The sequence below is a fragment of the Gymnodraco acuticeps genome, unplaced genomic scaffold, assembly GCF_902827175.1.
Source record: "Gymnodraco acuticeps unplaced genomic scaffold, fGymAcu1.1, whole genome shotgun sequence".
In the NCBI taxonomy this organism is placed as follows: Eukaryota; Metazoa; Chordata; class Actinopteri; order Perciformes; family Bathydraconidae; genus Gymnodraco; species Gymnodraco acuticeps.
In genome coordinates this window covers 191074-207762 of record NW_022992232.1, presented here as the reverse complement: position 1 = coordinate 207762, position 16689 = coordinate 191074, and the positions used below count along the sequence as shown (strand labels likewise).

Here is a 16689-nt window from a genome sequence, read left to right as displayed (position 1 = left end):
GGTTTCACATCCCTGCAGAATGCACAGTTCATTCAAGCTTTTGTTTTTGTGTGTCAGCAACAGTTCTTTTGCCAGGTAATACACGTTCCTCTTGGCCGCAATTACCGCCTTTGATCTGGCACAGACCATTCGATTAACGGCAACTTGAATGTTGTTTCTCCGTAAATGCTGTGCATCTAGCACTGCTTTGTGATCCACCCCCTTTATGTGCATCTCTATAGTCTTCACCCTGAAGTTGGACGTCCCCGAGGTGAACACGTTGTGCTTTTTTTCCCTTACACATAGTGTGCAATACATTTTATGACTTTGTTTATTATAGCACAACCACGGGAACTTCATTTTCCAGGTTCCGACAAGCTTCCTTTTGTTGTGGCTGACCGGTTTCTCTTCGTGGCTTACGGGTGTAGAAGTGACATTGTCAGATGGCGTAGGCTCTGGATGGGGTGGGAGGCTAGATGACGACAACACCGGCCCCGGGGCACCTGCACGGGCGGGGGATGCTGGCGGAGACTAGGATGGCGGCAACTCAGGCTGAGAGCCAACGGCAAGGCTCGCTGGCAGTACACTTTTTTCCGTCACAGGAACCGGCTTTGTTGGCGGCGAAAAAAATCCCACCAGCCTCCTTTGCCCCTCCAACAGAGGGATGTCATTTTCCTTTTTGTCATTTAAACCAGGGGTTCCCAAAGTGTGGGAAGGTGAGCCTCCCCTCAGAGAACATAATCACAGCCGCGCCCCCCCTCCCAATTATTATTGCTATTATTATTGTTGCTATAATGCAGGGGTATTCAATTGCATTTCAAAGAGAAAATGTAAGGTGAGAAAATGTCATAAAATGCTCTGTTTTCGCTACCTTCCTATTTTTTGATTGGCTGAGCGTCACCTCCTTAAAACATTAAACAATAGCTTTTTTAAACCTCTTTATCTTTATGTTTTAAACATGTTGAGGTTAAGGATGGCAGCTTCCTCATACGTTGCACTCGGAGAGAAATAGTTGAGACGGAGATGTCTTTAGCAGCAGGGAGGAGTAACGTTTCACCAATGTTGTGAGGTTTACCTGTCTTAGCTATCCGTAACGCCACTCGGTATGATGCTTCGGTTGCCTTTGTATTCACAGTGCTAAATGTGTCAATGACATTTTTCTGTGACTGCAATTCCTTGAGCTTCCGGTCAAAAAACTCCTGTGGCTTGGTCACCAAACATGGGTGTTTCGTCTCAATATGACGCCGGAGTTTACATGGTCTCATACTGTCATTAGCTCGCACCTCGTTGCAGATAACACACTGTGGCAGTGGAGTGTCATCAGGACCGGTCCATGAACATCCTAGCTTCAAATAATCATTGTCATACTTCCTTCGTTTTCTGACAGACGCTGTCTCCTCTCTCACTTTAGGTAACTTCACTAAAAATCTATCCATATTTTGCAGCTCGCATAAAGTTAGCTGAAGTTAACTAGCTAGATTTCACTGTTTCTCTTTATTTTTTTCTGGCGGCTGCGCCTCCCTTGAAGCTCTCTGGAGCCCCCCAGGGGAGGCGCGCCTCACACTTTGGGAACCCCTGATTTAAACGATAAAAATTGTCGATCTTCTCTTGGATAAATCTTTTTTTTGGGCCGCCTCGGCTCGAGTTGAGGGCGCTCCGAGCTGAAAAACGGCATCCAATGACGGCAAGACGGCCCCCTGGTGGAAACACTGGCTCAGTCTCTCTCTCTCTGTCTCTCTCTTTCTCAGTCTCTCTCTTTCTCTGTCTCTCTTTCTCTGTCTCTCCCTCTTTCTCACTCACTCTCTCTCTCACACACAATGTGAAGATGTCCTGTTCTAACCTCTCTCTTTCCTTCCTTATGTATCTGGGTTGCTGTACACTTTCTCTCTGTGCTTCACCACCCTCACCTTGGAAGCTGCCCTTTTCCTTTCCACCTTTTCTGAACTTAATTTCAAGAGGGATTCAGTATTCATTAAATAAATTAGATTCAAATAATATATATAAATTATTTCTTTATAGTTAAAGCTCACCATACATAGCTGCACACATTTCTTTCATTACCGCAACAATTTTGTTCATTACCGTAACAGCCTCCTCCTATATGACATGGTAATGAATGCAGAGCATTACGGTAATGAATGACCATAACACTAGCTAGCATAATAGTTAGCATAGCCATGATGCTACAAAAGAAATATTTGCACTATCATTCTGGCTCTATAAAAGCAACTTTTCTATTGATTTTGGAATCAATAACTTTAAAAAAAACATTATATAATACCCCATTACGGTAATGACAGTTAGTAGTGTACACTGGGGTGTCAGTAAATTGAATCTTTAACATATCTATAGCTTGACCTTGAAAGGACATCTTACCTTGTAGCTATCTTGCATCTTCTCTTCCATGCAATGCATCATGGGTAAAAAAAAAACTAATTTAAACAAACAGGAATTGTAATGGGGCCAAATAGGCAGTGCATCGGTAATGAACTTCACATGCTCCGGACACACATATTAATCCAAAAATATTTTAATTCATAAATCTTAGACCCAAAATAATTATATTACCAGTAAGAATGTACCATTTCAACAATTTTTTGTATTTATGTATGTATTAAATTGTGCAGATTTATTGTGATATTTTGGGGTTAAATGTAAAAAAATAAACTCCGGACGCATTACGGTAATGAATTTCTACATGGAAAAATGGTGAAAAAAATATGAATTACTACCTCAACTACAAAAATAGCAATAGTACCACATACAATACACAATGCAGTTTGATATAGAATTGATTATTTTGATTATTTTTGTAATTTTGTCTGTCAATTCCTCACAGACATGACCAAAGGTGGTTTCGTGAGAATCACCCGACTGGGTTAGGCGCCAAGGAAAAGAGCCCCTCCCGTCCCAAGTGATTAGCATCTTGACAGACGCAGGGGTCCAACTAACACAGAGCATTATCAAGGAGCACACTGTAACTCTCTGCCCCAAAGTAATCCCCACCACAGAGACAAAATAAATAAATCATATTGCCAGAAACTCAGATAACGACTTGTTGGAGGCAGTTGCAGCTATCATAAACATCAGACAGATATAAGTGAAGAGGGAAAGGGAGCAAGAAATACATGACGCACACACAGAGCGAAACGCAGGTTTACAGGAAATGGCAGATTACAGAGGCGGAGGTGAGGCTTCTGGTTATTCAGGTGGCCAGTCTTCAGCAGAGACAGGGACATTTCCAGAGCAAAGCCCCCCTCCCCCTTCTCCTTCTTCTTCTCCTCCTCCCCCTCCTCCTTCTCCTCCCCCTCCTCCTCCGCTCAGTTTAGCACACACACACCGCGCAAATTCACAGCTGAGGAGATAGCGGCACTCAGGGGAAAAATGATCACAAGAAAGGCGTCGCATGCTGCGCAAGAGAAAGAGGCACATAATGCAGCGCAGGAAGCACAACAAGCCGCAGCCGCCAGTGAAACACACAATGCCCCGAAAATCCTGATAGGGGAAGTCCCGGTATTTAAACCATGGACTCCCTCAGAGGTTATCGATGTCACAAGACACGCGCCCAACCCCACTAAAAGCCCAGATGAATATCTGTCATGGCTGACTAATGTGTGTATGGTCTATAACTGTTTGGGGCATGATGTTAAACAGCTGATCGTCCTCACATACAAAGCCGAATGGCCAACATGCAAAGATGAGTTTAAATTTCCAGTGTGCACAAACGCAGGAGATTGGCCTGTAACACAGTCCCTCACTCAGTGGCTAGAAACTGACGGAGCTAGGGCTATCAAAGCTTGTGCTAAAACTCACACTGACTTTTCCCAAGTGATGGCTTGCATCCAGAGCCCTACAGAAACAGTGCCAGACTTTATCCAGAGATTCATAACGGTGTGGGACAACAATGCAGGCATTAAAAGAGAGATCAATGATTTGTTTGCAGTACAGAGCTTATTGCATAACCTTATCCCGGAGACAGCTCAAGCTTACATGTTAGCCACCCCCGATTGGCAGATGAAAACCTGGAAAGTTACTATTGCCACCATGCGGGCCCTACACAGAAGCCAGATTTGTCTGATTCCCCGAACGGCCCAGGTGCTGCAACAGGGAAGCACACAGGCTTATCAAGGTCAGAGTAACTACCAGCAGACTCAGGGACAAAACAGCACACCACAGTATCAGAACCAAGGACAGTCACAAGGTTATCAAAACAAGAACAGGCAGCAGCAAAACAAAAACCAAAAAAAACAAATGCACTGCCACGTATGCGGCAGCACTGAGCACTGGGCAGGGAAATGTCCTAAGAGGTGGGGGGCACAGCAGCACACACACAATTTGCCTGCTCTGCCCCCACCCCTGCAGCCCACACTGCCGCCTCCCCCACCTATGTCCAGCAGCCACTTTCCACCCTATGACAGGCAGGCCCAGCAGGGGCAGTATGCAGCAGCACAGGGTGGCTATAATGAACAATAGGGAGGCCATGGAGGATAATAACACAAAAAATCCACATTCAAGCAGCAACTATTCGCCTTTCCACTAACCCCCGCGAAGATCCAATGATGCCGGTTGAGGTTAATGGCACAACTGTTGACATTTTGGTTGACAGTGGTGCCACATTATCAGCTGTACGAACAAAAGAGAAGGTGTGTAAAGCAACTAACAGTTTTGTTACCACTGTAGGCGTTTCCGGCGTTCCAATAGCAGAGCCTATTTCAGAGAGAACTAATATTTCCGTTGATGGATCACAGGTGCAACACTCTTTCATTATCTCAGAGGGCAGCCCAATTAACCTGATGGGCAGAGACCTACTGTGTAAGCTACAAGATAAAGTTGCGACCATTTTCACAGACTCCAGGTATGCTTTCGGGGTATGCCACGATTTTGGAGTCCTGTGGAAAATGCGCGGTTTCTTAACATCGGCTGGTAAGCCTATTCAACATCATGCGTTAGTGGCTCAACTGTTAGACGCTATCCTGCTCCCTGCACAGCTAGCAGTAGTTAAATGTGCTGCTCACACAAATTCTGATGATCCTATTGCACGCGGAAATGCGTTAGCCGACACGGCGGCTAAACAAGCGGCCATTTCCTCTTCCTCCATGGTGCTCCAATGTCCCTCCATACAACCTGCAGAACCCATTTGTTTGCCTTCCTTTAATGATGTCGCGGACATGCAAGCCCGCGCTGATGCTAGGGAGAAAGACTTATGGCTGCGCAGAAGTTGTACACTTGACGCAGAGTCCCGCTTGTGGCTCCACCCAGATGGCCGAATGGTCTGCCCCCGCTCGTTCCTCCATGTTTTGGCACATGTTGCTCATGGCTCTACACATGTAGGAAAAGGAGGGATGAATGGGATTATACAATCACAATGGTTTGCCCCAGGCATCACACTAGCGACACAGGCCCTAGTAGATAGATGCATGACATGCCAGCAGACAAGAAAGAAAAGTGGCCCAGTCCAACACGAACACTTGGTACCCCCGTCGGGGCCCTTTGTAAATATGCAGATCGACTTCTCACACATGCCACCATGCCAAGGTTGCAAGTATCTCTTGGTAATAGTGTGCCAGTTCTCCAAATGGGTAGAGGCTTACCCAACCAGAAAAGAAGACGCTAGAACAGTTGTAAAGTGTCTTCTCGAAGATGTTATCCCTAGATTTGGTGTTCCAGCAGGGATTAACAGTGACAGAGGTCCAGCATTCGTCTCTAAGATAACCCAGAGTCTAGCTACAGTGTTAGGGTTCAGATGGCAGTTGCACGTTCCCTATCACCCACAGAGCTCAGGCCAGGTTGAGAGAATGAACTTGACCATAAAGGAGAAACTCACCAAGACAATGTTGACCACAGGATTGAAATGGGTAGATGCACTACCACTAGTCCTGTGTTCCATCAGAAACACACCGAATGCTACGACAGGGCTTAGCCCCCACGAAGTATTGATGGGAAGGGTAATGTCCACAGGGTCCAGTCCCCCAGTGACACCCCATAAGCTTACTCTGTTGTGGACAGATGATTACATGACTAACTATGTAAAATATTTGACCGACATGTTGAGAAAGTTTCACAGACAGGTGGCTGACAGGCTCCCTCAACCTGGAGAGGAGCCGACCCACCCTTTTAAGATTGGTGATAATGTGCTAATCAAGTCTCTTGAAAAAGATGCTCTGTCTCCCAGGTGGAAAGGTCCTTTCCAGGTGTTAATAGTGACCAGAACAGCCCTAAAGGTCCAAGGCAGGACAGAGTGGATCCACGCTTCTCGATGCCGCCTGTCTCCTCCGCCGATCAGAGGGGAGGGTCAGGGTGCTGGCGTGTGATGAATGTCCTCATACTCCTTGGTCTGGGTCTACTATACCTGGCCAAGGAAACTCCGCCAGATGAGGCGGAACCAATCCCGATGACAGGTGGCGAGGGCTCTCGCCCCCCAGAAGGGGAATATAAGGTGCTCTTATCCAAGGGCGCAGGCAGTTTGGCTATCCAGGGCCCAGACCCTGAAGGCCAAACCACATCAACGGGCACACCATTGCCTAGCAACAAAATCAGGTTGTTTCCCACCACCACACAAACATTTAAAAAAAGAGCGAGAAGAAGGAGGAAAGTGGGCCCCGAGATAAGGCTACTCCCTCTCCCTGCTCTTGACATTCCTAAAACAGGATTACAGAATATTTCCTTTGAATGTCCGACTACACACTGTAACTCACATGACTGTGTTGTTGTGTTTCCTGTGTTTTCAAGCAAAGGCTTATGGGCGTGGAACGTCTATCCAGAGATGGGGTACCAGCGGTTCCAGGTCTCGCAGCGGATGGTAAGAATAACACTCAACACCATTGCAAATGTACCCCCAGAAATGTGGTGTTTCACTAAAGAACAGTTAAACAATGATCCTATGTGTACCACATGGACACCCAATTACAGAGATCCCAGTACAGGGGTCACTAGATGCTCAAATATGGAACCAGGTCCAGCTGTAATTAAGTCACCAGGAAGTGATGTAGATTCTTTAAAGAGTGCCCATATCACTCCACCTAAACAAACTAAAACCAATTCTAATTCTGCAATAAATTTAATGATAGATTATGCACATGAACGCAATGTTAGCAACTGTTGGCTGTGCCAAAATATGCCAGAGTCCATGCACTCGCAAAGGAACGGAGCCATAAGATCCGGCTCCCTTCAAAGAGCCATAATTCCCATCACTACTGTCTGTTGACCAGAGGTTGATACATAGGAGGTGAACCAAGTTGTGATCAGATCTGCCAACATGACATTAACTCTGGGTCAGTGTCCTTAGATAACAGTTGAAAGAGCACCTGATAAAACGTCCTCATCGAACCCTGAGTTTCATGTTTTAGACTAATTTCTCATTCCTTCTATCACTGAAGCTGCTCTTTAGTCAATATTGAGGTTTTGTTGTAGAGTTTTGATTATCTGTAGTCCTTTTGTGTCTTTAGTTGGTGGTTTTGCATCTCTTTGTTGTCATCTTATTTTTGTGTTAGTGGTTTTTTGGCCATTTTGTGTGTTTGTTTTGGGGAATTTCGTGACTCTTTGTTAACATCTGTTTTTGTTTCTGCATCTTTTTGTAGTCGTTTAGCTTCTCATTGTAGTCCTTATGGCCAGCCAGTTGCATGTTTGTCCCGTGAAGCCCCATTTTGCAATACCTGGACTATTTGCCTATTGATCCGTTTGTCCTCACTGATACAATATAATCTTGCCCACATTTTTTTATCTCAGGCTCAAATTCAATACATAACAAGGCGGAGGGTTCAGGGAGTCACTACATAAAGCCCCAATTTTCAGATGTTCTGCAGCTGCACCTGAGAAAGCTACACAGTAAGTACACACCTTCCTTATATCTTTATATAACCTTTTTGTATGCATGAAAACACTGTGATTTAAGATTGAATGTTGTATGGATGAATTGAAGAGTAAATTGTAAATTGTCGTTTGCTCAGACAAAATGAGACTTTCCGTCGTCCTGTTCCTCGTTGCCAGCTCTGCTGTGTTGGCAGGTAATTATATACCCTGTCCTCCTGTCTTTATGTTCATATCTGTGCATTAGGGGTGTAACGGTACACGTACCCGTACCGAAATTATTCGGTACGGGCCCTTCGGTTCGGTACACATGTGTACCGAAGTGTACCGAACGAATATAACGTTAAACTTAAAAAATTGAGAACGTGAACAACTTCTTGGAAGTAATCTCAGGTGCTGCGTCGCAGCATTCAGAGAATGTTGCTCCCATTGTGTTCAACGCGTCATAGAGCGAGCAAGTCATTTCATTGGACGAGAGGCATACTATGTCAGAGGGATGCGTTCAAATGTAGTCAGTAATTTGAGGAACTGTCTAAATGGCGAACGCAGATAAAGTTGAGCTGAAAATCCTCCAGCATCATTGAAGTCTCCGGTTTAGGAATATTTTGGTTTCGCAGTTACGTACAAGGATGACGGACAAAGACAGGTGGACCGAACCAAAGCTGTTTGTCGGCATTGTTCAACTAAAATTGGTTACGCGGCTGGCAATACATCAAACTTGCACACTCTTGAAAAGGCATCACCCGAACGTGAATATCACCGGTACCAAAAGAAAAAAGACTGAAGTGCAAACCCAACTCCCGCTAGCATTTAAGCCTCCACCACTCGCAGAGAGTTCAGACCGAGCCAAAGCTATTACAAACACCAAATATCCTTATGTTGCCATGTTAGCAAAGCGCTACCTGGCTGTATCTGCTACCTCTGTCCCTAGAGAGGGTGTTCTCCACAGCAGGAGACATTGTTAGTGCCAGCAGATCTGCCCTTTCGGCAAGCAATGTGGACAAGTTCATCTTTCTTTAAAACAACATGAAAATACAATGACAAGCAAGTCATAATGTCAAACTGGCTGCTTAGGTACTAGTACAGTACAGTTCAAATACAGATTATTTCAGTTAATTAAAAAGCTGCACCTTAATGTTTATTTTATTATATTTTGTATTTATTTGAGTGAATATTCATAGTTTAATAATAATTAAAAACCCAAAACTAATAGTTTATGTTTTGTGAGTACTAGTACAGTAAAGTTCAAATACAGATTATTTCAGTTCATCCAAATGCTGCACCTTAATGTTTTTTTTAATTATATTTTGTATTTATTTGAGTGAATATTCACAGTTTAATAATAATTAAAAAAAGATATTTAATGTTTTGTGATAATTTTTTCTGCTGTACCGAAAACGTACCGAACCGAACCGTGACCTAAAAACCGAGGTACGTACCGAACCGAAATGTTTGTGAACCGTTACACCCCTACTGTGCATGTATACAAGTATATATTAAATGGCTTAAAGTTCACTTAGTTAAGACTTATTTTATTCAATTTCAGCCAATTTACCATTATTTATTTTGAGTCCTATTCATAGCCTTACAGCTCGTACCCTTACATTTCAAATAAACTGTACATTACAGTATTTGTCATTATTTTTGTATATTTTTTTTTCCTTGACATTTTTTTAAAATATACTTATTTTCCTTAGTTTATGAAAACTGACTTGCCAAAAAACCTGGATTCTGTATAAACTGCACAGCTATTCTATATTATTTTAAGATATACTGTAAATATTTTTTCGTGGTAATTTGTATATTATTTGTATTTTTTAAATTTTTTAATTATCTCTTATTTTTCCATTTTAATTACTCCTACTGTGTTTTTCCATGCACCATTTTACGCCAAATCAAATTCCTTGTAAGTGATAACCTGATTTATGTTATCCAAAGCATCTTTTTAAGTAACTGTCCCTCAGGGAGTGTGTTTTTAAAGACCTTGGTGTTCCCTGATGAGTCGAACAACAGTTATGTGGAGATGGTCCCCCAGAAGCCCCTGAACCTCGGGGCGTTCACCCTGTGCATGCGAGTGGCCACAGAGCTGCCCAATATGGAGCGCGAGATCATCCTGTTTGCATACCGGACTCAAGACTTTGACGAGCTGAATGTGTGGCAAGAGCTGGACGGCAGGTACACACAACAACATGCTTACATTGACTCTAACATAAGAACATATTCAGTGATCATTGTTTTAGATTGTTGTTTTACATTTCACCATTTGCATGCCAAAATATCCCTCATATTCAAACTGATTCTAGTAACTTCTCTTCTTCTATCACTAACATTACCAGAAGTCCTTGTTTTGAAAGTCACAAGGTTTTGCACTCAAGTCCTAAAATTTGAGTCTTAAGTCCCAAACTAGGATGGCCGATAGATGCAAACTCGCTCAAAACATTTCCATTAGGAGAAACGTACTGCAGCTTCAGAAACGATGCAAATATAAAAACACAAATGACCAACTTCACAAAACCCTGCAATAAAGATGAAAACACAACGGAAACAGGGACAATAGGCGCTTTCACACTGGAGTACTTTTCCCAGGAATAGTTCCGATAGTTCCTGGGATTTATTTTGTGTTCATACCAAAAAGATCTGGAACTAGAACCTTTTTTGCGAACCTTTTCACCCCTTTTTAGTCCCTGCTAGAGAGCAGGGACTTTCCTGGGGAGAAAAAGGTTCCAATTTCTGATTGGCTGGGCGAATTGCAAACCACGCCCCGTAAAACTCTGAAAGGTTTTTGTGAAGCCGCCATTTTATTTGCTCGCATTAGCATTATTAGCATTAGCATTAGCATTAGTTACGGCATTTCCTGTTTCTGCCGGAGAGAGGGGACTTCGTCCCAAAGCTTGCCGCAGTATTTACTCCCTCCATCTGACAGGAGGGAGCCTCGTTGAGCTGCGAGTGTCACTCCACAGAGTTCAGTGTGTAGGGTGTAGGGCGTGGTTTAGGATTGGGCCTTAGTTCCCAGTACTTAGTTCATCGGAACTAAAGAGCAGATCGCGTTCACACCGGAATAAGTCCCTGAGGGAGGATTAGGCAAATGAAGCAAGCCCCCAGGAAGTGCGCCGGACTCTGATGAAAATATTCGTTGTGTCCAAACGGCAGTACTACAATTTCCGTATCAGTCCGTGACGTCAATGGGCCCAGAAATACTTTTTCCCATAGACTAACATTGGGAAAGAGACGTCTGTAAATCAGCAGATACTTTTTTTTAAACTAAATAAACTACCCAGTATGAACTATTTTATAGCCCTTATTAGAATCATTAGGTTCTTAAAGTTGTAAAATGCACTAAAAGCTGAATCTAGATTTATTTTCTGTCTCCATTCATTCTACTGAGCCGAGAGTGGGAGCTCGGGGGGCGGGGCTTAAGAGGCGCATGCTCTGTGAGCTCACATACGGGTTCTTCTGCTCTGACAGGCATGATGGGTAATCTGTGACGTTTCGCTCTCTCAAAAGTTGGGCCATTTTGTCGTCATGCGCCAATGAGCAGCTCTCATAGGAAAGAACGAGACCCCGCCTCCGACGCTGCCGCTGACGTCCCTTCTTCTTCTTCTGCTTTGGGTTTACTGGCAGGCTGCAAACAACTTCACGGTGTATGTATGTAGTCCGGGCCTCTGTACTACACAGTATTTCAAGTATCTAAATCTAGTCCACATTGACAAACTACCATACTATAATGCTCTTACATGTATAAAAACAGGATCATATAATAACCATAATAATAAAATACTGTGAAAAAATCTATTCTGCATAACGAGTACATTTACTTTTGAGACTTTAAGTACATCTAGGTGATAATTAACCAATCGTGAAAGTACAAAGGGGTCTTAAACCAAGAAACGAAACCTCATTGGCTGGTGTCTATTTCTGACAACGTGATTCGTTCAGATGCGTCACGTGGTGTGCTAAAACACTTCCTGGTTAGCTTTCCGCTAGAAAATGAAATCTCAAAATGGCAAAAGAACAGCGCAAAAAACGTTCACAGAGAAGACGATAACAATTGTCACTTGCACGAAGCAAGGTTATACAAAAAACAAATGACCCCGAACATGAAATACCTTCACGGAGTGCGTCGATGCGCAAGCTGTCATCCAAAGAACAGGAGGCTTTAGCTAGCGCCTCACTGCAATCTTTAAAGGTCGTTTTCTCAAAATGAGTTTTTTCTCCTACTCTGAGTTCGAAATTTCAACTTCAGTAGTTTTTTTTTTTTCATGTTAATCCTTTTCTACGTTTACTTGAGTAACATTTTGAAATCAGGACGTTTACTTGTAATGGAGTATTTTGAGACCATGGTATTTGTACTTTTACTTAAATAAAGGATCTGAGTACTTATTTCAACACTGACTAGTCCCCAGTTTGGAGTAACATAAACCCTTTGAACTCTGATTAATTGTATATCTGTGTGTTTAGATACTCCTTCTACCTGAGTGGAGATGGTGTTATGTTCAAGGCCCCAAAGCTTGGGCCCACTGAGACCCACATGTGTGTCACCTGGGATTCCAGTTCAGGAGCGGCTGCCATCTTCATGGATGGGAGGAAAAGCGTGACCAAAATGTACAGGAAGGGTCACAGGATCCGCTCCGGAGGCAAGGTTATCATCGGGCAAGATCCGGATGACTACCTGGGGAGTTTTGAAGCCAAACAGAGTTTTGTTGGGTCGATCAGTGATGTTAATATGTGGGACTCTGTCCTCTCAGACAGCACCATCCAAGACATGAATTCAGGGAAGAGAGTACCAAGAGGAAATGTCTTTGACTGGGAATCGGTTGAGCTTAAAGTTAATGGAGGGGCGGAGGTTGTTAATAGTGAGAATTAGCTAAAATGCTCACACAATATCAACTAATGCAATGTAACTTTACACACCTACATTAACTGTATGATATATTTGTTGATGAAAAAGCAGGTCTGTGATAAAGATGTACACAAATTGTTTTACCTTAAATGAAAAGGTATAATTTGTAACATTCTGCATTAAAATTTCCAAAAAAAAGGCTTATGTTAAATTTGTTATGACTTGTGCACTTGCATTTTGCCAAAAGTTAGAAATCTTCATTGTAAGTGAGAAAACGACCATTTTTATTAGGATGCCTCATTTAACTGTCATTTTAGTCAGGATTTTAGTCATGCAGGTGTGATGTTTGAATCTGCAGTTATCAGATCAGCAAGGTGAGCGTTCCAGTGCCCTAATAAATCTTATTTAGACCTATAAGTGTTGTTTTAGCGCCTTCTTGTGTACTTTGAAGATATATTTCACAAAGGGAGAGCATTTGTGTGTAGAAATTGCATTCAGTCACAATACAAAATACTTGTTGGGCTTATTTACTAATAACTTGTACAATTAATCCTATACATGTGTTTGTACAATTATGTGACTTTGATTGAAGTTGCAGTTAATTGCAGAAGTTGCAGTTAGTTGACATCAATCTATTGAATATCTACAATTATATGCTTCGGTATCTGCAGTTAAAGATGTATGCGAAAAAGAAGTAGAGTCGGGTCGAAACGGGTAAGGCACGGACGGGAATCGAACCCGCGATCTTCGGTTTACGAGACCGACGCCTTACCACTTGGCCACCGCGCCTGGCAGTGTGGAAAGGCCACATTATGATTATTTAAACACACATTATATACATTGAAGTGTGAAGCGTACCAACCTCCATTTTATAAACAAGAACATTTCCTAATCTTTCAAAATAGAATTTCCAATTTGTTAAGAAAATAGGCTAAACACAATATACCAAAAGGTTCCATTCAGTAAACATTTGGAAAAGGTTGGCTTCGCATCGTACACCTTGTGGGGAGCTAATGACATGTCATGTGAGCCCATTGAAACCTGAAACATTAACACACCTTGACAGATTCCTTGTATTAAGCCGAATGTCCCAGCAGATGGCCCTTGAAAAAAAATTGGTCATAATGTTTTATTAAGAACATTTGGACGGTTAGCAAAGACATGCAAATTAAGTCGTAGTAAAGTTTGGCGTGCCTTACTCGCCATACATAAGAGAAGGGGGAAACTTGATCGAGAACACACCCGGAAGTACCTAAGGATAGGATTTCAATATTTCCATGGAACATGTAACCAACATGTAACAACAGATGTCTTACGATGATGTGAAAGCCCCATGTGCCTGTGCGACGATTGTTCGATACATCCACATTTACAAGTAGCTCATGCTGTGAGTAACATGACGTAATCAAATCAGTGCTAGTTTGGTAAGAACTTATCTTGGCTAAAGGGTTAGCTTGCTAGCAGAGGATGAGTTCAATAACGTTACTGGGGTAATTCCTGTAAAATATATCGCATTCACATGCATATTCAACTAGTCCATGTGTTGCAATAGTGTGCAGTTACATTGTTGGTCTTACTGTATTTTAGTTTGACATATTAACAGCATTCCAGGAAGTCGTTTTAGGCATTTACAAAATGTCGAATTTAATAAACCCGTGATGATAGACGAGCTCGTGTGTTATTGAAAGTATAAATCAAGACTTCTAACACATTATGGTTACACATTATTCAATTCGGCACATCAAATATATCACTATGTAAAGTGTACACTTGATATTGACGTTAAGTTTATGGGCCTAAGTTTATTATGTTATCGTTTGACTGCATTTTGGCAGTAATTTCAATCAATAACAACAGGTGGTTGGATTTTACATAAATATAATTATTTTACATGTGCTTTTTATGTATTTTATTCCTTAGCATAATACTTTTCAAAACTGAACATTGTGAACGTTAACAATATCTCCCAGTCCTCTGCTATGCAAAGAAGGGGGAAATTACCTAATTCAATGTCTCTTAAGAAGAGTACACTGTTGTCACCTTTGAAATATTACTTAAGCATGACTTAATTAAATGTTGCCATATTACTAAAAGTGTATACTTGTCCAATGTCATTGACAGTGTGGATTTGCCCACAAAAAAAGTCTGGCAAAAAATGAAAGTGTGGAATTTACGGTTTGATTCTAATGTTTAAGTTGTTCACCTCTACAGTTATAAAGATGATTTTAAAAAAAACAACAAGGACATATAGGTAACAATAACGTTTTTTACAAATAAATTAAAAGAGAAATACCTTTTTAAATGAAATCTTGGGATGGATATTTTTACCTAGCCATTTTAATAAAATCTTTTAATCTTTTATCTAGCCTATTTAAATTTGCTATGTTAATTGTATTGTTGTAATTGTATTGTAAGCACCTTGTATTGCAACTTTGCATGAAAGGCATTAACTAGATAATACAGCTTATTTTTTAGGTTTAGAAGGCGATAAGTTACTGGGGGATGAAGAAATAAAAAGGTACAGTAATAGCTAGATTTGCTTGATTGGAGAAGCTTTGAATGGATTTTATGCATTTTCCTCATTGTGGGTTTGGTAATTCCATTTCAAAATGTTGGCATTGACGTTTAAAACTACCATTGCTTGTTGTCAAGTCTAAATCTCGGTTTGTCTTTTGTTGCAGCCTCTGACAGAGCGCTCCTGATCGCTGCAGCTGAGCCTCCCTGTCTGCTTCAACATGCCGCTGGTGTTGGACGCAGTGTGGGCGCTGTGGAGCATCGGAGCTGGCATCTATGACTACTTCCACACCAGTGCCATGGAGGAGAGGATCCACACGCTGGAAAACGTCCTCTCTATCCACCAGTTTTTGATCGCAGGCCTGTCGGCAGGGCTCCTCCTGCTCATTACTTACATATTCTGGAGAAAACACTAAAACCTCTCCGACTAAGCTCCCACTACATCTTGATTTGTCGCAGGATATCAGGCATTAACCATGCTATCCCGATGCTGACAGTTTGGTTTATGTGGCTGTTCTCACTTGAAGATCGAGCCCAAATGAGGTCAGGGGCACTGATGGGAAACTAAAATGCGCAGAAAAGCTTGATAAGGACCTCATAAACATGTCCATTACCCATCACTTTGTGGGCCTTGGGGTGTCAGCTTCTCCCTTGTTTTTGAATGTTAAACTGGCCTAGGTAAAACTAATACAAAATCGTCACGCTAATTTGCACTTTGACTTTTTTTGCCATGCTTGAAGGACATCAGTCTTGAGAAAAACTCTCTGAAATGACTAATTTAAAGGTCCCATGTCATGCTTTTCCGGTTATTACCCGTCCCCTTGTGTGCTATGAAGGTTTTTCTGCTTGTAAAAGGTCTGCAGAGTCACAAACCCTCAAAGTACACCCTGTAGCGAGTAAAACTCTAACACAGAAAAGACCTGTCTATGCTGCCCCAGAAGGCCTCGTTGGAGATTTCTCTTTTTCCATTGTTTTCTTCCTGGGTACAGTGATGTGCCCATACCCAAATGGACCCATTGGTCCAAATAGACCAATCCCTGGAGCCATTACGTTACGTCCGCAAAGCCGTTACGTTAAGCTGCAGCTCCGCCGATTTCTCCTCCGAGACGGCGGGACTGGGAGTTTAGGCTGGGAGTTTGTGTGTGAGCACACACAAACTCCCAGCCAGGCTGCGGGTGTGTGTGTGTTAGTTTATTCCATTTCTATGACATGTTATACTATGTATACTATGTTATGACCATTTTTATGGCAGACTACCAGTGGGAAGTAACATTACATTTACTCGAGTACCTTTGAGGATAAGTACAATTTTGAGGTGGTGTTTCATAGGTGAGTATTTCAATTTCTTGATACTTTCACTTCAACTTCACTAAAATTCAGAGGTAAATAGTGTAGTTTTACTCCTCTACATTTATGTAATACCTTAAGTTACTTTGCACATTTGGATTAATGATGTGAAATATAATCAACTCACTCTTAAATCAGACTTTAGTTACACCTGGAGTATACAAAGTCCTTAAAACTAGCTGCACCTTTAGATTCAAGATTCA

General features: G+C 42.1%; 2 protein-coding genes and 1 non-coding gene across 4 annotated transcripts in view; 1 reads left to right on the top strand and 2 right to left on the bottom strand.

The window, feature by feature from the left end:
* crlf3 (cytokine receptor-like factor 3) overlaps positions 1–16689 on the bottom strand; it is a 46119-nt gene that overhangs the window by 26677 nt on the left and 2753 nt on the right. The window lies entirely within an intron of this gene.
* LOC117539854 (pentraxin fusion protein-like) lies at positions 6703–12823 on the top strand. Its single transcript, XM_034206201.1, has 5 exons — positions 6703–6778; positions 7705–7803; positions 7926–7982; positions 9750–9960; positions 12244–12823. The coding sequence occupies exons 1-5, from the start codon at positions 6718–6720 to the stop codon at positions 12647–12649; spliced, it is 834 nt and encodes a 277-aa protein (XP_034062092.1). The 5' UTR covers positions 6703–6717; the 3' UTR covers positions 12650–12823.
* On the bottom strand, positions 13343–13414 carry trnat-cgu. The gene has a single exon. It is a non-coding gene; the product is annotated as a tRNA-Thr (tRNA).